General features: G+C 39.5%; 1 protein-coding gene and 1 pseudogene across 3 annotated transcripts in view; one reads left to right on the forward strand and one right to left on the reverse strand.

Moving 5' to 3' along the window:
- Nucleotides 1-719: 719 nt before the first annotated feature.
- The window catches only part of TXNRD3 (thioredoxin reductase 3), a 57545-nt gene continuing 33404 nt past the window's right edge, over nt 720-24860 (reverse strand). For all 3 annotated transcript variants that reach the window (XM_017869904.1, XM_017869906.1, XM_017869903.1), the window contains 7 exons: nt 23264-23356; nt 15335-15411; nt 14615-14771; nt 8662-8769; nt 4321-4416; nt 1722-1856; nt 720-1195 (listed from right to left, as the gene is read on the reverse strand). In XM_017869904.1, coding sequence (XP_017725393.1) covers nt 1133-1195; nt 1722-1856; nt 4321-4416; nt 8662-8769; nt 14615-14771; nt 15335-15411; nt 23264-23356 — 729 coding nt within the window. In that variant the 3' untranslated portion in view covers nt 720-1132. The remainder of the gene's footprint in view (nt 1196-1721; nt 1857-4320; nt 4417-8661; nt 8770-14614; nt 14772-15334; nt 15412-23263; nt 23357-24860) is intronic.
- LOC108528183 (methyltransferase-like protein 5 pseudogene) lies at nt 19158-19700 on the forward strand (annotated as a pseudogene).

Below are 24860 nucleotides of genomic sequence, written 5' to 3' on the forward strand. Positions count from 1 at the left end.
GGGTAGCAAAATGCCTGTCTACAAACAGTGTTCCTAACTGTTGGCTTAACATTTGTCTTTTAAGACAAATGGCTAGAAATTCTGACCCCAGCCTATCCAATCTTAAGCTAAACAGCTAGTGTGGCTCATGAGAGCAAATGGCTTAAAAGAGCCTTGCATTGGCTACTGTGTGGCATACTCAAGAAAACAGAGGTTTTCCAAAAGGACCTTGGATGGGCCTCTGTCTTCAAGGACCTCCGAAATGCTGACATGTTTGTAAATTCTCATGCAACCACTTAATATTACCTGTATTCATTTATGGAACTTGACCATCATTAAATAGACTGTGATAGAATTATTTCACAGTTAAATTAGTTAGATTTCACATAATACAGTATTAAGAACTTTTGGAAATATTACTATTAAGATCAACATGAAAAAGCAATTCAAGTACTTTTATATTACATGAGATATTTTGTTCAGTGTAGAGATATTAATTAGGGGAGAATAACTTCAAGGTTATCACCACCAAGTAATGAGTGTGAGTGTGAAGCACGAGTCAGCTTAAATGTGCCTCAAAAAAGAAAAGAGATGACTAACCTTACATAGTGTGTACAGCTTCCTGCTAATGCACATGGTCCTCTGCAGACAGCTATCCAAATGCAGCCCACAGACACTGTTCACCAGTGAGCATGTGTGAATTCTAGGCCCACACACTAGAAAACCACCACTTTATAGAGTTTCATAACTGAAAATATATTTCCATAGAAACAACAAAGCAAAGGGGATGAAAACAATGGCGACCAGAAAAGCTAACTTAGGTTAATGGTGCCACTCAAAGGTCTTTCCAAGGGAAGCTCAATCCTGGCTTGCGAGAGTCGGCCTTGGCTCACCTCACAACAGGGCTCCAAGCTAAGGCGTCAAGGAAGCAGTCCCACTGCTTCTCGCAGTCAGCGAGACTACAAGGCAGATGCCCACTGCTGTCCTGTCTCCTTGTCTACTTTCTCATCTCAGTGTTGTAAGGCAGCCCTGCACTGGTCCCTGAGTAACAGAGCAGCTGTCATGAGCACAGATTCATGTTATCCAAGAGTGTTCTTATCTTTGAGAGAAATGAGAACATGACAAGGAGAACTAAACAGCAGCAGGCCTAGCCTCAGCAGCCTTTCTGAGTGATGTCTAGTCCCGACGACTTTGTGATTTCCAAAGTCGTGAACACCTGTTCAAGAGAAAGAAAACAAATACATATTAGATGTTAGTACTGCTTTAAGAAAACACATTCTGAATATTACATTTATGCTATTCTTTAAAATATACAAATCTGGCCAGGCATGGTGGCTCATGCCTGTAATCCCAGTACTTTGGGAGGCTGAGGTGGGTGGATCACTTGAGGTCGGAAGTTCGAGACCAGCCTGGCCAACATGGTGAAACCCCATCTCTACTAAAAATAGAAAAATTAGTCAGGCATGGTGGTGCACACTTGTAGTATAGTCCCAGCTACTCAGGAGGCTGAGGTGGGAGAATCACTTGAACCTGGGAGGTGGAGGTTGTAGTGAGTCAAGATCATGCCACTGCACTCCAGCCTGGGTGACAGAGTGAGACCCTGTCTGAAAAAAAATTAAATTAAATTAAATTAAAAATAAAATATACAAATCAGTTACTAATATGACATCTGACAAGTGCTTTATAATAGTTTTTCAAACTACATCAACTGAAGCCAATTTTTAAAACCTCCTGTTTCCTACCTCCCCACATGTGGGGTGAATTCCAATGGTGTCATCAAGTAGCTGTTTTGTGAGCCCACATTTCATCGCAGCTGCAAATCCTTGGGTAACCTCACCGGCGTTTGGTCCAAGAATATGAAATCCTATCACCCGATCCTTTAATACAGAAACAAAACAAAGAGAATCCCTGTAGGTTAATGGTCTGAGTACGGATCCATTCACTGCAAGTTCACAGTTAAAATATACAGTATCTACTACAGAAAAGGAACTTCAATGTCAAAGTCAGCAGAGAACATTACCATGAAACTAAGCCACTGTAAGAGTCTGTTAAATGAGCCAGTAAATGCACATCCAGAGTTAATTTGCACTCAAATTTACTAGAACAAACAATTTACCCACCGCATGAAGGAGTTCATTAGTATGATGTAAATTTCCAAATTATGCTGAGACAATGCTCAACAACAACATAACAAATCTGAATTAAAGTCCAACACTGGAATAACTCTGGGGCAGCAGGTTTTACTGGAAATAAGAGGTTGCTGGCCCAGGAAGCAAGATGCCCTGCTCCCAACATCAAGTGGAGACAAAGGAGAGGCTGGTGCAGGGCTGCCACCCAGGACTGTGTGCTGAGAGGTATGGGGTGCAGGCAATGAGCTGACCCACCGAGATGGGAAGCAAGATGTGCAGTCATTTTCCACAGTAACAGTGCATTCTAGGCTGTCCATTTGTCAATGTTCCTTCATAGCATTATCCTTCACTGTGATCTTCAACAGTAAAAGCATACAAGAGATGAAGAGAAAGACTATAAAAGGGCAACAGAGGCCAGGGCCAGGAGAAATCCTTGCCCACTGAGCTTCTGAAAAAAGCAACAGCTCAGAATAGTCACACACATCTGCATCTGCTAGCGGGCACTCCAGAGGGAAGGCAGGCAGAAGCTGCCTGGGCTGGGGCTTCAGAGTGAGTTCCCAGGGCCCACGGAAGACTACTGCATTGGTACCTGAGGTGATGGGTTGCTCAGCAAACAGAAAAGGGGGGCGACTCAGAGCAAAGTAAAGACACTTGGTGAGAATCTCCACTGATAACTGTAAATGAAGGTCCTGAGTGAGGGAAGTCTCATTTACAATTTTGACCTTAGAGCTGGAGTCAAGTATTTCCATTTCATAAGTTCGAGGGTTCTGCTCAAGAAATAGGCATGTGGCCAGGGTAAAGGAAAAGGACACACTCCCTATGGTTAAAGAGCAAGGCCAAGAGTGTGTCCTGGGGACCTAGGCAGGAGCCAGAGGGGTGGCGTGGGACACAGCGGAGGGGCTCAGAGATGGGAAATGGGGCTGACAGCCACAGAGGTGCAGCCCACACCCTCATGAGGAGGTCAGAACTAGCATGACAGCTGCAAGTCCCATCTTCAGCAGCGGCTCTCCCATCAAACCCCAACCCTCTCACTTTCGGAGAGTAACAGTGTGTACAGTCTCTCCCTGCTCCCTTTGGAAAGGCCGCCCACAACTGCCAAAAATTGACCTCAGATAACTCTGTCCCAAAGAATCAGGATGTAGCCCAGCACATGAGCACCCACCCTCAGGAGCACAGCTGCGAACCTGCCCAACCTGGAGCATTTCAGGGCCATTATGACCACCATCCCTGTCACTGCCCTGTAGCCATATGCAACTACCAAGAGACTAAGCCCTAGAGCTCTGGATGACTTCATCATTCAGGCAAAAGAGCACATGCTAATGGGCTACTAGCCTGGGACACCCTGTTCTATTATACTGAAAATAAGATAACTACAGAGATGTGAGAATTAAACAAGATAACAACTGCTGTTCAGTAAACTTTTATGTAAATGTCACTTATTGCAGTTCATATTTATCTATTTGTATGTTTCCTCTCCCCAGATAGATGATAAACTCTTCAAGAGAAGAACCAAGTCTTAACACTGCTTTCTACATTCGGAATTCTTTATAAAGCAAATTATAAATAAACTGTGCTTTAAACTACGCTACTGAGGGAGGCTGTTAACCATTTTGATGCTCGCCACTGGTAACTGGGAGGAGGAAAGCCTCCAATAATGGGCTGCTGCTTTAGTGAAAGCATCAGGAATTAGCTCAGTAAGTCAGGTTTCACTTTGTGTGAAGATCTCCATCTAAAGACTTTTGACACACATTCAGTCTGTTTATAAAATGCATACATACAACTTATTATTTGATGACCAAAATTTTCACAGATCTTCTAGTTCTAAACTATCAAGTTTAAACTATCAGGCTATCAAGATGGCCCTGGGAAAAGGCAGCTTTCAGTGATGTATTTTGAGTGGACACTGGTAGGGCTCAATCACAAACTGTCACTGCTCAGCCTCTGTGACATGTTAACTAAATGACAACAAGGAGGTGCTCTGCATTGTCCTGAAAGCTACCTTAGAAAGATTATAAAAACAGAGCAGTCCCAGCTGCTCAGGAGGCTGAAGCAGGAGGATCACTTGAGGTCAGGAGTTGGAGACCAGTCTGGGCAACATGGCAAGATTCCCTCTCCAAAAAAAAAAGAAAAAAAAATTACAGACATCCAAATACTAAAAATAAAAGCTACATTTAAATATCATAGCATTTTGGCTTCTAGTGATATTACATACATGGTCTAATTTATTGCAGATTATCTTTGCGTAACAAGTGTTGTTCTCTCTGCCAGCTACTGTCCATTCAAGAGGCCAGAACAAAGTATGATATATCTGGAAGATAAAAGAGAGAAAAAGGGCAGAATTAATGTATATGGAAACCATTTCTTGATAGGCTCTTTAATTCTATAAAGGCAATAATCTCCATAGCAGCTTTCAGAAATTTAAAGTTCAGTGACCCCAACTTTATGTATCTGTTGGGAGCCCCGGGGTCAAGGCTCCTGAAATGCTAGCTGTGTTGTGTCCTGTGTCCTGAAATACGTGTGTTGGCTGTTGTTTTGCTTGCTTGGCTGTAAGTCCAAGCAAAAATCCACAAACAAAATTTAGTTTTCAAACATGTATCGAGTACCAGCAACCCAAGGCACAGCACCAGGCACAGGCTCTCGTGCGGGCTGCAGAGTTGAAGACTGAGATCCTGACATCAAAGCTGACCCTGATAACAGGGCTCACGTTCCAGCAAACTTAAGGAGGAGCAGAAGAAATAAAACAGCTCCAGTCATTTAGAGCTCAGAACATGAGCTCCTGCGATGGGAGAGCAGGAATCATGTCTCTCACATTTCTGTCCCCAGGCCCTCACGTCAATGCCTCTATGCCTCTTCAATCTGGCTCAGTCTTCTAAGAACCAGAATAAAATGCCATGTGCCCTCTCTCCAGCTTGGGGTTGCTGTGGTCTCCCAGTGTTGCACCTCTGAAACACTCCGTACACAAACAGGCAGTTAATACTGGGTGACAGAACTGGAAATGTAGTATGAACAATAATCCACAATGGATGGATTTAAATTTTAAAATACCACCCAGAAATAATCATTTTGAATGTTAGGGAAAAGCATCAATTGCTGGTGCATGTAGAGTTAAAACAAAATTTTTATTAAGGAGGTATCACAATAAACAGTTACTTGCAGCCAAAAAAAAAAAAAATTGATTTAACTTGTTTTTAACAGAAGAGAAACAAACTCTTCTACCCATTTTTTTGTTTGTTTGTTTTGAGACAAGGTCTCACTTTGTCACCCAAGCCGGAGTACAGTGGTGAGATCTCGGCTCACTGCAGCCTCGACTGCCAAGGTTCGAGCAATCCTCCTGCCTCAGTCCCTAAGTAGCTGGGACTACAGGTGCGCGTCTCCACACCTGGCTAATTTTTGTATTTTTTGTAGAGATGGGGTGTCGCCATGTTGCCCAGGCTTGTCTCGAACTTCTGAGCTCAAGTGACCCACCTGCCTCAGCCTCCCAAAATGCAAGGATTACAGATGTGAGTCACCACCCCCCACCACTTCTACCTATTTTAATACAAACTTTTTAATCTCTGCAGCTACTAGAAACAGAAGAGAAATGTTTCTTTATCTTAGAATACAGTTTCCTAAAACACACCTCTAAGGTTAAAAGAGATGGTACAAACTCTTACCAGGTTTTGGGTTTTTTTTTTTTTTTTTTTGTGAGACACAGTCTCACTCTTTCGCCCAGGCTGGAGTGCAGTGGCACGAACTTGGCTCACTGCAAGCTCCGCCTCCTGGTTTCTCTTACCAGGTTTTAAACATGATTTTTAAAACAGTAAGCTACTATTTCTGATGTGTTCCATCACTTCTGCTATGAAGGAAGGAGGTGAACACTCACACTTCTCCCCCATCTCCTTTCATTCTTTCACTGGTTTCGTCAAATGTGGTTTTTCCTTCTAGCACTTTGAAGATTTTACTATATTTAAATTTCTTACCCTTCTGGTTCAAAGTGGATGTGAAGTGTGGATCCAACTTCCAACTTTATATTTTTCCTTAATAGCTACTCACTTATTCCAGTACCCTTTTAATGGATGGCCTGTGTTTTACCATGGATTTAAAATATGACCTTATCACATACTAATTCTTACGAGCATTTGAATTCATTTCTGGGTTTCACATTCTGTTCTACTGATCTTGCTGTCCATCTGTGTGCCACTGCTGCACAACGGTAAGCACTGCAGCCATGTGGTAAAGTTTCATATTTAATTAGGGCTCTCCGCATTATTCTTGAAGTCTTTTTATCAACTTATGCACAATTACAGACATAATTTTCAAAGCTCTGCTGTGGAAAACAGTGATCTCTGATCCCACCTATTTCAATGAACCTAGAGGCCACTATGTTCAACCTCTTTTATTTAATCATTTGGGTATTTACCTCTATGTTTCTAAATAACATGCTTATATTGCTATTGCCTGATTTTCCTATTTTAGGCTTTATTTATTGATTTGGCTCTATGCAAGAGCAAGATGAGCTCTCTTCCCTGGCCCCTAGCACTCACTCTAGCTCCTTCCTGCCCTCCCCATCCCCATCTTCCCAATACAGTTATATACTCTTAGCTACCACAGTTACCAGTGTTTCCTTTACTATGTAAAAGCTATTGACAGACAACTTGAAAGCAACAAGCAAAGGATGAAGCTGCACCCTTAGCTCACACATTGACAAACATTAACTCAAAATGGACCACAGACCTAACTGCACTCACAATTCCTCCCATCTCCAGTCATGCACAGCATGTGTTGCAAAACAATGCTGGTCTACGATGGACAGCATATATGACTGTGGTCCCATAACATTAAAATGGAGTTGAAAAATTCCTGCCACTTAGTGACATTATAGCCATTGTAACATCATAGTGCAGCACATTATTCACTATTTGTGGTGATGCTGGTGATGCTGATACTGCACTGCCAGTCTCCAACAGTCCAGCATATATAATCATGTACAGTACATAATACTTGATAAAGATAATAAATGTGATATGACTATGATATTGATTTATGTATTTATTATACCGCACATTCTACTATTATTTTAGAATGTACTCCTTCAACTTATAAATTAACTGTGAAACTGCCTCAGGCAGGTCCTTCAGGAGGTATCCAGAAGAAGGCACTGTCATCATAGGAGGTAACAGCTCCATGTGTGTTACTGCCCTGGGACAGGATGTGGTGGGAGAAGATGGTGACATTGATGTTTCTGACCCTGTGTAGGCCTAGGCTAATGTGTGTGTTTGTGTTTTCATTTTTTATAAACAAGAAGTAAAAAAATAATAATAGAAAAAAGCTTACAGAATAAGGATATAAAGAAAGAAAATATTTTGTACAGCTGTACAATGTGTTTGTGTTTCTCTGTAATGGGAACTTCAAAAAAATACTAACAGATCACATTTTAAGTCCTGTCAAAAAGCAACAAATAAATAAATAAAACAGGTGAGTTGATCTGCAGCAAACCTTGGTGAAAAGACCTTAAAGTAATCCCAAAAACTTGGGGAACCTTGTTTCCTATAAAGATATTCCTTTGACTGGGACACAGCCTTCTACATCCTTTCTGTCATGTGCCTGACATCTTTCTACCTTAATTTTTCATTAATTTCAGAAAGTTTTAAAACTAAATGTTAAATCCATAATTATTATCATCAATTTTCCAAGACCAATGCAAAAAGGATAGTAAAGGCCGACCAATGCAAAAGGATAGCTTATTATTATATAAAGAGTTACTTATAAAACTCTGATAAAATGTTCTCTAAAATGTAAATTTCAAAATAACCATCTAAAGTAACATAAGGTTTTAATTACACATTTTCCCAGCACCAGAAATTTAAATAGGAGTCTCTTAAATCCTTAGGCCATTTAACTAGGGAATATCAGTGCTATGATTTAAATAAATTCCCAATAATAAATCATACAACTAAAATGCCTTCAAGGAAAAGGACTATGATTTCAATTCTCTTTTACTTGAAATATCAAGTATTAATAACCCTCCAATTCTTTTTATCTCTCTCTCTCCCGCCTACGTTGAGAGAGTGGGCAGAAAAAAGTCAATCAAACTTCCCAGCAAGAGACAATGTAAGAAAATATTTTTAAGATTATAATTGGACAGGGTTAGGGTGTAAAGGAGAGGTAGCAATAAAGGTGTGTAGAGGGCATCCTTTTGGAAATCTGAAGAGCCCACAGGCAGACAACCCTGGAACTTCCCACCTTACCACCCATAGCCATTCCTACTCCTGCATTCCCAAAAGATCTTAAAATAACTTTGAGCTTCCTTGTATAAGTTCGCTCAAATAGATTTTTGTTATGTGTAATTCAAGTGTCCTGACTTATAGATTATACTCTCCTCTTTCCCAACCATATTCTTCTTGTTTACTAGACAGACAGGGTTTAAATTAATTGCTAATTTTCCTAAAATAGGAATATGATTTCCTACAATATAACCATCATAGTAACTTGCAAATTGCTGAAATAAAAGTGACTGCAAAGAAAATTGTTGATTAAAACAGTTTTTTTTAAGGAAGTAATAAAACAATCTTACTTCTAGATTCTCTTTTTTATATACTTCAATAGCTTTTTCTTCAGCTAATCCGCAGCAACCATACTCCAGAGGAGTAAACACCGTAGTCGGAACATTAATATAATCACACTGAAAGACAAACAAATTACATTGTTTTATTTTGTGAAACTTTATAGCAAAAATCTATATTACATATATTTATATAAAGAAAATAAATGAGTCCAGTTCAGTGTAACTGATTTTTAAAACATCAACAGCTTCAGGAAAATTCTAAGGTACCTTAACAGAGACCTGGGATGGGCCCCTGACTCAGGGGAAGAGACCACACACTGGCCAGCCACCAACAAATGGGACCGGCTCTCCTGGAGCACAGATTCAGAGGTCTAAAAACCAGAAGGAGGAGGTGGAGGTAGTGCCACCCATCTGCCCCTAAAGACACTCTCCAAAATGTTTTCTTTCCACGCCCATGATTCTGGGCTCTGCTCTCCTGGAGCACTTCTTCCAGGCAACCTTGAATTATGCTACTTCACTGGAAGCTGAGACCACCTCTTTGCCTTTTCATATTCCTTATGCCACTGAGGTATGCAGCTCAACGGTGCTGGACTGAGTGTTCCTGACCATCAAAGTGGGATGGTACATGTGTGAGTGTGTCTGGAGGGGGGTGCTAATATACGGCATGGACAAGGATGACCACAGGTCATCTCTGTAGTCCAGGGATTAAGAAAGAACTATCTCCAGAGCCTTTACCAGACTGAGTCAGAGAAGAATGGACATTACAAGGTGGCACTCCTGCCTGAGAGAGGCCCCAACTTGGGAGAAGAGAGGGCCGCTCTGGCTATGTGGAAAGGAGCTGGAATACTTTGGTGGGTGAACCATGAGACCATGTGCATGGACAGAAAACTGTGTGTAGGTGGCAGAGAAAAGGTGGAAGGTGCCTACCCAGTCACAGTCCCTTCAAAGGACACCACCATCCACAGCACTGTATGTTCCCCAACCCCTGCCAGTGGCCACAAGTGATTAGACTGGGGACAGCCATCTGATCTCACAAGAGCCAACACAAGCTGGCCAGAAATCTACGGAATGGCAGAAAAAGGTGGGCTGAGTCAATCCAATTCTTTCTTTTGTAGGAAAATTAACTAGAAGCAAAGAAAATTTTCCAGGTGGTAGAGGAATGGGAAGAAATGGACCTGCACAGTTGTCGCCAAGTTAGGCCAAGGAAGAGCACATCTCTACAAACCCCTCACTGTGCTGCTGGGCCCCAGAGCAGCTGGGACCTCACCTCCAAATGCAGGCAGGCCCAGCCCCAGTATAGTTCTCTTTCGAGGTTCTTCTGAGATTCTACCTATTAATGCCAGGATTCTTACAGTAACCTCCCTCAGTTTGCCTAGTTTGATTGAGCTTCTATTGTTTGTTACCCCAAAGAAAACCAAAACACCACCAGGTATCTCCCGAATCAATGAGAGGATTTGCATACAACACAGGTAAGTTCTCCATCAGCCTAGATTCTTATACTCTCATGCCACTTCATGGTTGCCTACCTGCAAACCATGGGTTTTATTTTCAAGCATTTATTTTCTTTTCCCAACATGGCTGAGAAAATCATATAACTATGTGAACTGCCTGGGTACTTTCTGACTTCTCTGAGGCACTCACATGTTGCCAGTCCATTTATTGACTGGCAACTGACCCCAGATTCCATAGCTTACATGGGAGGCCTCATTCTTAACAGATGCCTTTGTTTCCTGTTTCATATCAATTAAGAAAAATAAACAGGAAATGGCTCAACTTTGCCCCTCTCTCCTAAAAACCTTCTCCACATCGTAGACCATCTCCTCCACCTGGACTTGACTCATGCTACCCTTCTCATAGGCTTCTTTCTATCTTGTGCCTTTCATCTCTTTCTTTATACTCTACACATATTGCTCCATATTCTAGTCCCTCCTCCCCATAGTCACCACGAATAACTCCTTACAGCATTAGGCAACTGCTCTGCCGACATATACCCCAAAATGTTATTCGCAGTTGAGATAATTCCTTGCACATTTAGCATTCCTGGCCTCCATCCATTAATGCCAGCAGAGCCCCCTCCCCAGTGGCCGGCCTCATGCACCAAATACACCCACCCACAAGGTCTCCATGCAAGGCCTTGGTAGGTACCTGGGGGATGAAGCAAAGCAGCACATTGCATTCTTCGTGAAGAATCCATGCCCAAACCTCTTCATCTGAACACACTCATGCAAAAACAATTGGAGAAATTCAGAATGTGGGACATTCTACAAGAAAAGTAACCTGGATTCATCAAAAAGTCAGAGTTAAGAACTGGAATAAGACAAGGATGCCCACTGTCACCAGTCTTATTCAACACAGTACTAGAAGTCCTAGCCAGAGCAGTCAGGATGAGAAAGAAATAACAGGCATCCAAATTGGGAAAACAGGAAGTGAAATTGTCCCTCTTTGCAGACAATATGATCTCATATGTAGAAAAACCTAAAGATTCCACCAAAAACTCTTAGAACTGATAAATGAATTCAGTGAAGTTGCAGGATACAAAATCAACATACAAAATCAGTAGTGTCTCTATACACCAACAACAAACTGAAAAAGAAATCAATAAAGCAATTCCATTTACAATAGCTACAAAAAATAAAATAAAACATTTCGGAATAAATTGAATCAAGTAGGTGAAACCACTCTACAACGAAAACTGCAAAACACTGGTGAAAGAAACTGAAGAAGATACAAAAATATAGAAAGATATTCCATGTTCATGGATTGGAAGGATTAACACTGTTAAAATGACCATACTACTCAAAGCAATCTACAGATTCGATCCAATCTCTATCAAAATACCAATGACAGTCTTCACAGTAGTAGAAAAAACAATCTTAAAATTTTCATGAAACCACAAAAGATGCCAAAAAGCCAAAGTAATACTGAACAAAAAGAATCAAGCTGGAGGCATTACACTACCTGATTTCAAAATATTCTACAAGTTATAGTACGCAAAACAGCATGATAGTAATATGAAAACAGATACATAGACTATGGAACAGAACAGTGAACTCAGAAATAAAACCACATGTTTACAGCTAACTAATTTTTGACAAAGGCACCAAGAACATACATTGGAGAAAGGACGCCATCTTTAGTAAATAGTAGTGGGAAAACAGTATATGTAGAAGGATGAAACTGGGCCTCTGTATCTCACTATGTGGAAAAATCAATTCAAAATGAATTAAAGACTTAAATATAAGGCCCCAAATTATAAAATGCTAGAGGAAAACAGGAGAAATCCTTCTGGACACTGGTCTAGGCCAAGATTTTATAGATAAAACCTCAAAAACACAGGCAACAAAATGAAAACAGATAAATCAGACTCTATCAAACTAAAAAGCTTCTGTAATCAGTAAAGGAAACAATCAACAGAGTAAATAGACAACCTGTAAAATGGGAGAAAATATTTGTAAACTATCCATCTGAGAAGGTACTAATATCCCTATACCAGGAACTCAAACAACTCAGAGCAAAAAAAAGAATCTGATTTAAAAATGGGCAAAGGATCTGAATAGATGTTTCTCATAAGACATATACATGGGCAACAAGTATATGAAAAAATGCTCAGTATCACTCATCATCAGGAAAATGCATATCAAAGCCACAATGAGATACCATATCCTGGTTAGAGTGGCTATTATCAAAAAGACAAAAAATAACAAAGGTTGGTGAGGATGTGGAAAAAGGGGAACTCTTACACACTGTTAGTGAGAATGGAAACTAGCACAGCCACTATGGAACACAGTATGGAACGTCTTCAAAATACTAAAACTAGAACCCCCATATGATCCAGCAATCCCAGTACTAATATTTATCCAAAGGAAAGAATCAGTGTATCAAAAAGATATCTGCACACCCATGTTTACTGCAGCACTACTCAAAACAGGAAAAATATGGACTCAGTCTAAGCATCCATAATGGATGAATGGATAAATAAAAAGTACTATATAAACACAATGAAATACTATTCAGCCATAAAGAATAAAATCCGATCCTTCACAGCAACATGAATGAGCCTGGAAGACATTATATTAATGAAACAAGCTGGGCACAGAAAGACAAATACCGCATGTTGTCACTCATATGTGGGAGTTAAAAAAGTTGGAGAGGTTGGTTAACAGACACAAAATTACAGCTAAACAGAAGGAGTTAAGTCCTAGTGCTTTACAACACTGTAGGGTGAACATAACTCACAAGAATTCATTGCGTATTTCCAAAAAGTTAAAAGAGGATATAACAGAATGTTCCCACACAAATAAATGACAAATGTTTGAGGTAATAGATATGCTAACTACCCTGATTTGATCATTACACATTGTATCTGTGTATCAAAATATCACTCTGTATCCCATAAAGATGTACAATCATTATGTGTCAACTAAAAATAAAAGGAAAAAAGAGTCATAAAAAGTAAAAAACAAATCAAGGCAGGGGGACTGTATCAGACTAAGAGACTTAAGCGTCATAAGAGCCACATGTACTGTGCGAATCAAAACACACACACACACTCTTAAGGAACAACTGAGGAAATGAGTATTATAGTACTTTTGTTGAACTTCTCAGATATGGCAATGGAACTGTATTTACAGAGGTAAACATCTTTGTACTTATGAGGTATATGCTGAAGTAGTTAGGGACAAATGTCATTGATGCCTGCCACTTCAAAAAGTGGCAGCAAAAAAACTCAGCAAAAGAAAAAAGGAATATGAACTACACATACACATATTCAGAAAAGGAGAGACAGAACAAAAACAGCAGGATGTGAATAACTGGGGAATCTAGGTGAAAGGTTTAATATAGGCGATTGTTTTGGTAGTCTTTCTGTCTTTTGACATCTTTCTAAATAAAAGTTGGGGGACATAAAGGTATCAACAGATCCCTACTGCCTAGAGAAGGCCCTACCAATTCTTCTTTGTGGCAAAGATTTTTGATGATCTGGCACCAAATTAGTTTTCCAACCTCCTTTTCGATTGTACTTCCCTATCACCAGCTACTCTGCCTACACACATTCCAAAATGTTCTATTGCACTGTGTTTTGGACAATTTTTCTTTGCATGAGATGGTACACTCAGCATTCCTGACCCCACCCACTAATGCAGCAGGGCCCTTCCCCAGTCATCCGTCTCCCACCAACTCTACCACACGGCCACAGACAGAGCTCCTGATGGAGCTGAGCAGTACTTCCCCAGCTGAAAGCTCCTGGGACACTACTCATAGTCCTTAGCACAAGCCAAGCACTACAGGTCTCTGTGTTCTTAGCCAAGCTATCTGCCCACCTGAAAAGTCCTTTGCTTCCTCAGTTTTGAATTACTCATCCTATAAAGCTCATTCCAAATATTTGATTTAAAAATATGGAAAGTGGAAATCCTCTGTAGACATCATCTGATTCACATTCTTGGCTTTGCAGATGATGAAACTAAGGTCCTCAGAAGTTAAACAACCCGACCATGTTTACAGGCCAAGCGGGCACTGAAGCCAGGACCAGAATCCTGACTCATGCCAAGAGCTCCTATGCTATTACAGCGCAACAGTCCACTTAAGAAAAGTTTTCCCCCTCCCTGCAGCTAGAATTAAACAATCCCTTCAGTGTCCCTAGAGCAACCTGTAGACAGCACTCTGGCACACAACCATACTCTGTCTTCTGTTTAGTCTCTGCCTGCCTGACTCGTGATCCCACCTACCGGATAAGCCCCTGGGGCTGACCATGGCCACTGCTTTGTTTATCACCCAGCACAATATCTTGCACACAGTGGACACTCAAAAATATTTATTTTAATCCATTAGTAAATAGTAAGTCTACTACAAATTATATCTCTGAGGAACCCTTTACTGGGAAAACAAGCACACAAGTTTTACTTGTATTAGTTTTAAAAATCATGATCTTGATCACGATATTATCTCAAAAACAGCAGAAACTTACCTTTTCTAAAGAGGCCCCAAAAAGTCTCCGAGCTAGCAGCTTGCCTGACTGTATGGCGACAGGAGTGAGCTCTGGCCTACCCTCCAAAATATCCCCAACAGCATAGACATATGGCACACTGGTCTGTTCCACATCATTTACAGGTATTTTTCCACTTCTATTAGTTTTTGAAATGGGAAAAAAAATATATATTACAACTCACTCTACACTTCTGGGTGACTAACACTATTAGCCAAAAGACTATATACATAGAGAAAAGACCTCTCTTAAAACTCATGCACCTCAGGATATCAATTATCTATAAGGTCAATGACTTAACGTAACAAGGGTTTCTGTAGCTCCAAAAGAAAATATCTCTGGTGAAACCACGGGCATTTCCCGGACGCCTACGATATCTGCAGACTGCCTCCACAGACTCACTTAGAGCTTTGGAATTTATCTCTTTGCCTGACCAAGGACATAAAGATGTGCTCTAAATCACAGACATTAGGTGCATATATCTCTGCAATTATTTTTTAAAGTCATCGTCCAATATATGAGCTTTTAAAGGCATGCAATAAGAGTTACTGATTGATGAAGAAATTGATTATAAAGAGCTGGTACTGAACTTATAAGATAAATTAAGATATATCTCAGTAATTAAATGAGAATTTCTTAGAGGTGACCTGCAGAAACCTGTTGCTTTGTGCAGCAACAGTGCAATGATCCCAATATACTTACTTCTCATTAATTTTGACACCAATCTTCTCCAAGCCTATTTTCCTTGTACAGGAGTCACGACCAATAGCTAACAAAACCTGCATTTGGAGAGAAATCAAAAACACAAATTATCCATATCAGGAATGAAAGAGGGAACATCACTATAGATCCTTCAGACATTAAAAGGGTAATAATAGAATATTACAAACAATCAATGCCAATAAATCTAACAGCTTAAGGTAAAATAGATTCCTTAAAAGACACAACTTACCAAACTTACACAAGTCAGAAAAGCCTACAGGCTAAATTACGTCCCTTCAAAATTCATATGCTGAAATCCTATCTCCAAGTACCTCCGAGGGTGACTATATTTGGAGACAGAGCCTTTACAGAGGTAATTAAGGTAAAATAGGTCATATGGGTATGCCTTAATCCAGTATGACTGGTGTGCTTATAAGAAGAGGAGGACATGGGCAACACAGACCAAAGGATGACCATGTGAGGACACAAGGAGAAGACAGTCATGTACAAGCCTAGGACACAGGCCTCAGAAGAAACTAACCCTGTCAACACCTTGATCTTAGACTTTCAGCCTCTAGAACTGTGAGAAATACATTTCTGTTGTTTAGGCCCCCCCGGTCGGTGGTACTCTTCCAGAACTGTGAGAAAATAACTGTTGGTTAAGCCACCCAGTTTACGGTATTTTGCTATGGCAGCCCTGGCAAACTAATATGCCCTATACCATTAAAGAAACTGAATTCTCAATTTGTAAACTTCTCATAAATTAATTCTAGACCCAGATAGCTTCTCTAGGAAAGTCTATGGAATACTTCAGTAAGAAATAATGCTAATGGTATAAAAACTCTTCCAGGAAAGAAAGAGGAAAAGGTAGCACTTCTCAACTCCTTTTTTATGAGGCCAGTATAAGCAGATGACACCAAAATCAGACAAGGGCATTAAAAGAAAAGAAACCCACAAGGCAACACTCCTCATGAATATAGATGTAAAATCCTTAATGAAATGTTAGCAAATCAAATATAGCAATATATAAAAAGGATAATTGTTTGTGACCAAGTAAGTTTGTCCCCAGAAAGCAAATCTGGTTTAACATATAAAAATCCATCAATGTAATTCATCATATTAACAGAATAAAGAGAAAACAATTCAATCATCTCAACAGATGCAATAAAGCATTTCACAAAATTAAACACTCTTTCATAATTAAAATCTTCAGAATAAAAGAAAAGAAAATTTTCATCACCAGATAAAAGGCATGTGTAGTAAACTTACAGGTCACATCCTGGCAATGATACAAGACTCAGTGTTTCACCACTAACACCAGGAACCAGACAGGCATGCCCACTCTCACAATTTCTAATCAACACTGTATTGGAGGTCTTAGCCAGTGAAGCAAGTCAAAAAACAAACAAAAAAAAAAGATTAAAAGCATGCAGACTGGAAAGGAAGAAACAAAATTGTTTTTATTTGTAGATATGAATCCTAACAAGCTACAAGGTCAATATAAAAAAAAAAAAAACCTGTATTTTATATACTACCAACCAACCATTTAAAAATGCCATTTGTTACCTTTAAAAACATGAAGTATGTTTAGCAAAATATGTGAAAGACCTCTAGAGTCCAATGATAAAACACTGCTGAGAAGAACTAAGGAATACACAAATAAATGGAAAAACATATAAGGTTCGTATGTTGGAAAAATCAACATTGTTAAAACGTCAGCTCTTCCAAACTGACTATGGAAAAAAGACAATTCCAGCCAAAATCCCAGCAGACTTTTGTTTCTAGAAATTAAAAAGCTGTTTTTAAAGGTTATATAGAAATGCAAAGAATCTAAACAAAATTAGAGGACTCACTCTACCTGGTCTAAGACTTACCACAGAGATTCGGTAATCAAAACAACGTGGTACTGGGGAAAGGACAAATGGTCTACGGGACAGAATGAAGAGCACAGAAATAGGCCCACAGTTAAATGGTCTTCCATTGAAGATTCCAAAGCAATTCAAGAGAGAAAGGGAAGTTATCGGGAGAACCCACTCCTGATGTTTAACGTGGGTTCTTTTCTATTTCCTAAGTGTCTTGGCTGGGTTGAGAAATAAAGGGAAAGAGCACAAGAGAGAGAAATTTAAAGCTGGGTGTCCGGGGAAGACATCACATGTCGGCAGGATCCATGATGTTCCCTGAGCCGTAAAACCACCAAGTTTTTATTAGCGATTTTCAAAAGGGGAGGGAGTGCACGAATAGGGTGTGGGTCAAAGAGATCACATACTTCATAAGGTAGTAAAATATCACAAAGCAAATGGAGGCAGGGTGAGATCACAGGACCACCAGATGAGGTGAAATTAAAATTGCTAATGAAGTTTCAGCACGCATTGTCATTGATAACATCTTATGAAGAAACAGGGTTTGAGAGCAGATAACCTGTCTGACCACAATTTATTAGGTGGGAATTTCCTCATCCTAATAAGCCTGGGAGCACTATAGGAGACCGGGGCTTATTTCATCCCTTCAGCTTTGACCATAAAAGACGGGATGCCTTAAAAAGCGGCCGTCCACAGGCCTAACTTCAGGGCGCATTCTCTTTCTCAGGGATGTTCCTTGCTGAGAAAAAGAAATCAGCGATATTTCTCCTATTTGCTTATGAAAGAGGAGAAATAGAGCTCTGTTCCATCCGGCTCACCAGCGGCTAGTTCAAAGTTACCTCTCTTGTTCCCTGAACATCATTGTTATCCTGTTCTTTTTTTAAGATGCCCAGATTTAATACTGTTCGAACACACATGCTCTACAATTTGTGCAGTTGATAGAATTACAGGGTCATGAGGCGACATTCATCCTCCTCAGCTTACAAAGAAGACAAGGGAATTAAGAGATTAAAGTAAAGACAGGCATAGGAAACCACAAGGATATTCTTTGGGGAAGTGATAAGTGTCCATGAAATCTTCACAATTTATGTTCAGAGATTACAGTAAAGACAGGTGTAAGAAATTATAAAAGTATTAATTTGGGGAACTAATAAATGTACATGAAATCTTCACAATTTATGTTCTTCTGCCGTGGCTTCAGTTGATCCCTCCTTTCAGGGTCCCTGACTTCCTGCAACAGGAAGTCTTTTCNGTTGGGAGATCCACTGCTCTCTTCAAAGCTGTCAGATAGGGTCATTTGCGTCTGCAGAGGTTTCTGCTGCTTTTTTTTGTTTGTTTGTTTAGCTGTGCCCTGTCCCCAGAGGTGGAGTCTACAGAGATAGGCAGGCCTCCTTGAGCTGCTGTGGGCTCCACCCAGTTCGAACTTCCCAGAGGCTTTGTCTACCTAACTTAAGCCTCAGCAATGGCGGGTGCCCTTCCCCCAGCCTCACTGCTGCCTTGCGGTTAGATCGCAGACTGCTGTGCTAGCAATGAGGGAGGCTCCGTGGGCATGGGACCCTCCCGGCCAGGTGTGGGATATAATCTCCAGGTGTGCCATTGGCTAAAACCCTTGGTAAAGCACAGTATTGGGGTGGGAATTACCCGATTTTCCAGGTGTTGTGTGTCTCAGTTCCCCTGGCTATGAAAAGGGATTCCCTTCCCCATTGCGCTTCCCAGGTGAGGCGATGCCTTGCCCTGCTTCAGTTCTCGCTGGTCGGGCTGCAGCAGCTGACCAGCACTGATTGTCCTGCACTCCCTAGTGAGATGAACCCGGTACCTCAGTTGAAAATGGAGAAATCACCTGTCTTCTGTGTCGCTCGCGCTGGGAGCTGGAGACTGCAGCTGTTCCTATTCGCAGAAAGTCTTTTCAATAAATGGTACTAGATATCCATACGGAAAAAAAAGAACTGCACAGTGAGGCACGTATGCTCTATACAACCCATAACACATGTGATGAAGTAGAAAATAAAGTGGCTGCAGATCTAGGATGTGGCTGTGGAGTGCTTAGTCTTGGAACTGCAATGTTAGGAGCCACATTGCATGTTGGATTTGACATAGATGCAGATGCACTAGGAATAACTAATAGGAATGTGGAAGAGTCTGAATTAACATATGTTGGCATGGTTCAATGTGATGCATACTCATTATCTAATGGAATGTCCAAGTCATTTAATACAGCAATTTTGAATACTCCTTTTGGGACCAAAAATAATAAAGGGACAGACATGGCTTTTCCAAAGACCACTTTGGAAATGGCAAGAACAGCAGTATATTCTTTACCCAAATCTTCAACTAGAAGACATGTTCAAAAACAAGCTACAGAATGCAAAATCAGGACAGATGTTATTGCAGAGCTTCGAGATGATCTGCCAGCATCACACAACTTTCAGGAAAAGGAATTAATGGACAGTGAAATGGACCTAATTCAGTTTTCTTTTCAAAAGCCTCCAAAACCAAAAGCAGCTTAAAATCTAATTAAAATGAATGAGAATTCATTTGTTTACTAAAAAAATTAATTCAAGGTAGATTACGGACTTAAACATAAAAGCTAAAACTATAAAGCTTCAGGAAAGAAACAAAGGGATACTTTCATGACCTTTGGGTTAGCAAAGATTTCTTACAGCACACAGAGAGCATGCACCATAAAGTAAAATACTAATAAAATTGAACTTCATAAAAATTTAAAACCGTTAACCCAAAGATACTACTAAAAAATACATAGGCAAGTCACAGCTGTGAAGAAAATATTCAAAATACATATATCTGAAAAAGGAATATGCCCAAGATATATAGAAGCCCTGCAATTCAATAAAAATTCAAACGATCCAACAAGAAAAGGCTGAAGACTTGAACAAACTTCAAAGAAAAGATACATGAATGGCCAATAAACACATAAAAATTGCTCTACATCATTAGTTATCAGGGAGATGCAAATTAAAGCCATAAGATACTGCTACACATCCAATAGAATGGCTAGAATGGGAAAGTCAGACAGCCCTAAAAGTCCTAAGGGTCTGGAACAACCAGGCCTTCACATATAGGTGATGGAAATACAAAATGGCATAATCATTTGGAAACTGTTTGGCGTTTCTTAAAAAGTAAAAACCATCCCATGATCAAGCAATTTCACTCCTAGGCATTTGTCAAAGATAAATTGAAATATATGTTGGCTGGGAGCAGTGGCTGATGCCTATAATCCCAGCATGTTGAGAGGCCAAGACAGGAGGATTGCTTAAGGCTAGGAGTTCAAGATCAGCCTGGATGACATAGTGAGATCCCATCCGTAAAAAAAAAAAGGCTGGGTGCGGTGGCTCACGCCTGTAATCCCAGCACTTTGGGAGGCCGAGGCGGGAGGATCACGAGGTCAGGAGATCAAGACCATCCTGGCGAACATGGTGAAACCACGTCTCTACTGAAAATACAAAAAAATTAGCCAGGCGTGGTGGTGGGCGCCTGTAGTCCCAGCTTCTAGGGAGGCTGAGGCAGCAAAATAGTGTTAACCCAGGAGGCGGTGAAGCTTGCAGTGAGTGGAGATCACACCACTGCACTCCAGCCTGGGTGACAGAGCGAGACTCGGTCTCAAAAAAAAAAAAAAAAAATTAGCCAGGCATGGTGGCATGTGCCTGTGGTCCTAGCAACTCGGGAACCTGAGGTGGGAGGATCATTTGAGCCAAGGAGTTGGAGGCTGCAGTAAGCCTTGATCTCACCACTGCACTCCAGCCTCGGTGACAGAGTGAAACAATCTCTTTCTACATATCTCCCCATAAAAAGATTTCTACAAAGAATCTTCACAGAAGTTTTAATCACAATAGTCCAAACTGCAAAGAGCCTGGTTATCTATCCACAGGAAAATGAATAAACTGCTACATTAATAAAATCTATACAATAAAAAGAACTACTGATGCACACAACACGGATACCCCTAAAAACATCAATCTGAATAAAAGAAGCCAGATACAAGGAATATATACTGTACAACTCCACTTATATGACATTTAGAGGCAAACCAAACAAAATGAGTCTATGGTGACAGAATCAGAATAGTGGTTGCTTGGGGGTCGATGACTGGAAAAAAGCACAGAGCGCTTTCTGGACTCACAGAAATGTTCTGTTACCTAAAGGAGTGTGGATTACATGGAATGTGGACATCTGTCAAAACTGACTGAACTGTACACTTAGGATCTGTGCATTTCACTACATGAACATTATACCTCATTACAAAAATAACCAATTTACAGTTAGATATTATGGACAACTTCATACCAATATATTTGAAAACTCAGATGAAATGGACTAATTTCTGGAAAAACTATAACTAATCAAAAGTAAATCAAGGAAAAAATAAAAAGACTTAAAAGTCCTTTGACTATTAAAGACATTAATCAGTGGTCAAATATATCTCCACAGAAAATTGTATGTGTAGACAGTTGCATCAGTGAATTCTATCAAACATACAAGGAACCAATTCTAATATTACAAGAATTTTGTTAGATAACAGGAAATGAGGAAACATACTCCAAACTTCTTTCATGAGCAGGAATACCTTGATACTCAAACCTAAAATTAAAATCTTTAATATATAAAAGGAAAATTACAAGCCAATATGATTCATAAATATAAATTTATAAATTCTAAATAAAGAAGTCCAACATTACCAAGTTGGGTTTATACAAAGGATACAAAGTTGGTTGAATATTAGAAAATCAATGCAATTCAACAAATTAACAGATTAAAGAAAAAATTCATCATCCACAGCTGCAAAAGAAACACTGTTATAACTGAACATCCATTCCTTTTAAAATATACAAAACAACATAAACAAAAAGACATTGAGAAAACAAAAAACAGAAAAGGAGTTCCTTCACTTGATTAATAGCATATAACAAAACCCTACAGAAAACACTGGTTTTTAGTGAAACATCTTTTCTTTTGATGTTGAAAATAAGACAAGAGTGCTTGCTATTGCCATTTCTTGTAAGGACTGTACTGGAGGTCCTAACTAATACATTTATACAAGAAAAAAAGAGAAAACCAGTAAAAAGGAAGAAACAAACTGTTATTATTCACAAATAAATAAATGTGTACATAGGAAATCTGAAATAATCTAAGGATAAATTTTTCAGTAAGAGTTTAGCAAGGTTACTGAATACTAAATCAAAGAACAAAATAAGCAGCATTTTATACACTAGAAACAGTTAAAGATAGCGACATTTTCATTTAAAACACCATTTGTAACTACATATAAATTACATAAGTACCTAGTAATAAATCTAACAGATATTCTTGAACCCTAAGGAGAAATGTATTAACTTTGCTGGGAATCATTACAGAAGATCTAAATTAATGGATAGATATACCATGTTCATGGATGGGAAGACTGAATATTGCAAAGACGTGTTTCCAAATTTTCCTATATATCCAATCCAATCCTAACCAAAATCTCAGTAGGGTTGACTTTTGGATTTTGGTTTTGTTACATGGTTTTTGGCTTTGTTGATGCTCTCTAGGTTGTATTTTTTAACTGAAAAAATATCTACATAAAAGTATATAAAACACAAATGTATAGTTTCTGTCAAAACTATAAACTAATTACAAAAGAATTGTTGGCCTCCAAAGTATTCCATGGGTTATTTCCCATTGTTTGGACATTTTGTACTGTTTGTTTTTGAGAAAGAAAATAGCTTTGTTGTTGTTTTCATTATAAAATATATTCAACATTTATTGCAAAATATTCAAATTAAGAAATGTATAAAATATCTAATTTTCCAAAAGTAGGCACAAATAACATCTGGATATATATGCTTCCAAATTTTACGTGTAGTCGCATACACATATATTTTACCATGATATTCCTCATGTATTACTGAAAATTCAAATGTCAGCAGCCAAATTATCTTCTATGATAATGCTCTTACAAAGAATTAAAAAATGTAAAAAAAAAGTTAATCCTGGTATAATCTTCCCATAAGTTTCATTTCTGTTAATTTAGGAGTGTGTTCAATAACTTAGTAATGATAAAATAAAAACTCACTGTGTTATAGACTCCTTCAATTGTTTCTGTTCCTTCCGTGGATTTAGCCAATACTTTCAGCTTTCCAGGTGAACCTTTCTCCAACTGTTGAATCTAGTAAGAATGAAGAGTATAATGATGCTATCTAAATATGACAAAAAAGAAATGCACAAAAGGGTGTACACTGGTATGTTTGTGCACATTTGTGTGTTTGGTGGTGGTACATATAATAGGTGTTAGTATAGTTAAGGTGTCTGGACAAGGCAGAAATAGAGAAAAGTGGACTGTCACAGATACATTTTGGAGGTAGAAATGAATTAATGAATTAGCTGAGATTGGAGGGAGCAAAAAAAGAGAAATTAAGGGGTATTCCTAGATACTGGCTTAATACACTGTGTTAATTTACTGAGTCCTGAGGTGGGCCAGAAAGATTAGCAGGATAATATATCTTTTTTGTTGTTTTTGTTTTCTTTATTTTGAGACAGGGTCTCACTCTGTCGCCCAGGCTAGAATGCAGTGGTGATCTCCGCTCACTGCAAGCTCCGCCTCCCGGGTTCACGCCATTCTCCTGCCTCAGCCTCCCAAGTAGCTGGGACTACAGGCGCCCGCTACCACGTCTGGCTAATTTTTTTTGTATTTTAGTAGAGATGGGGTTTCACTGTGTTAGCCAGGATGGTCTCGATCTCCTGACCTTGTGACCCGCCTGTCTCGGCCTCCCAAAGTGCTGGGATTACAGGTATGAGCCACCGCACCTGACTGCCAGGATAATATATTTAGGTAAAAAATCTAGTTTCATTTTTGTCTTGTTAAATTTGAAATGCTTATGAGAGATTCAAGTGGCAATTTCCAGTAGTCAGGAGTATAAATGAGTGTGGAATTCAGGAGAGACTCTTAAATGAGTCTAAATGCTAATGAGAATCATTAGCATTTAGATGTTTAAAACTATGGGCCTAGAGAAGATCATCCAGGTAATACAAGTGCACAGAAGTGAAGAGGGGCCGGGAGGAAAACAAATGGGTGCTGGAGTCTGTAGGTTGAGTAGATGTAGATGGGAAAATATTATAGACTGGGACCACAGAAGCCAGAAAGGAAGGTGCTTCAAACGAAAGGCCAATTTCAGAGCATGCTGCCAAGAGGCCCAATAAGATAAGGACAGAGACACGACCACTGGATTTGATGACAGGAAGTTTGCTAAAAGCCTGACAATCAGTTTCAAAGAAGTGATGGAGATGGAAGCAGCTGACAGTCAGGTAAGTGTGAAATGGAGGCAAGAAATTAGAAGTAGCATGCAGAATTGTTGTTTTTTTGTAAAGGAGAAAGAAAAATAGGGACCCAGCCAGAAAGGCAGCAAGAGTAAGAGAAGGTTTAATTGTTCAAGATGAGAAACAGTGATAAGAATAAAGAAAAAGATTTTCTAGTTTATTTGCGTAGAGGTGTTTATAGTATTCTCTGATGGTAGTTTGTATTTCTGTGGGGTCGGTGGTGATATCCCCTTTATCATTTTTTATTGCATCTATTTGATTCTTCTCTCTTTTCTTCTTTATTAGTCTTGCTAGCGGTCTGTCAATTTTGTTGATCTTTTCAAAAAACCAACTCCTGGATTCATTGATTTTTTGGG

This window comes from Rhinopithecus bieti, unplaced genomic scaffold, assembly GCF_001698545.2.
Source record: "Rhinopithecus bieti isolate Rb0 unplaced genomic scaffold, ASM169854v2 scaffold_5333, whole genome shotgun sequence".
Classification (NCBI taxonomy): Eukaryota; Metazoa; Chordata; class Mammalia; order Primates; family Cercopithecidae; genus Rhinopithecus; species Rhinopithecus bieti.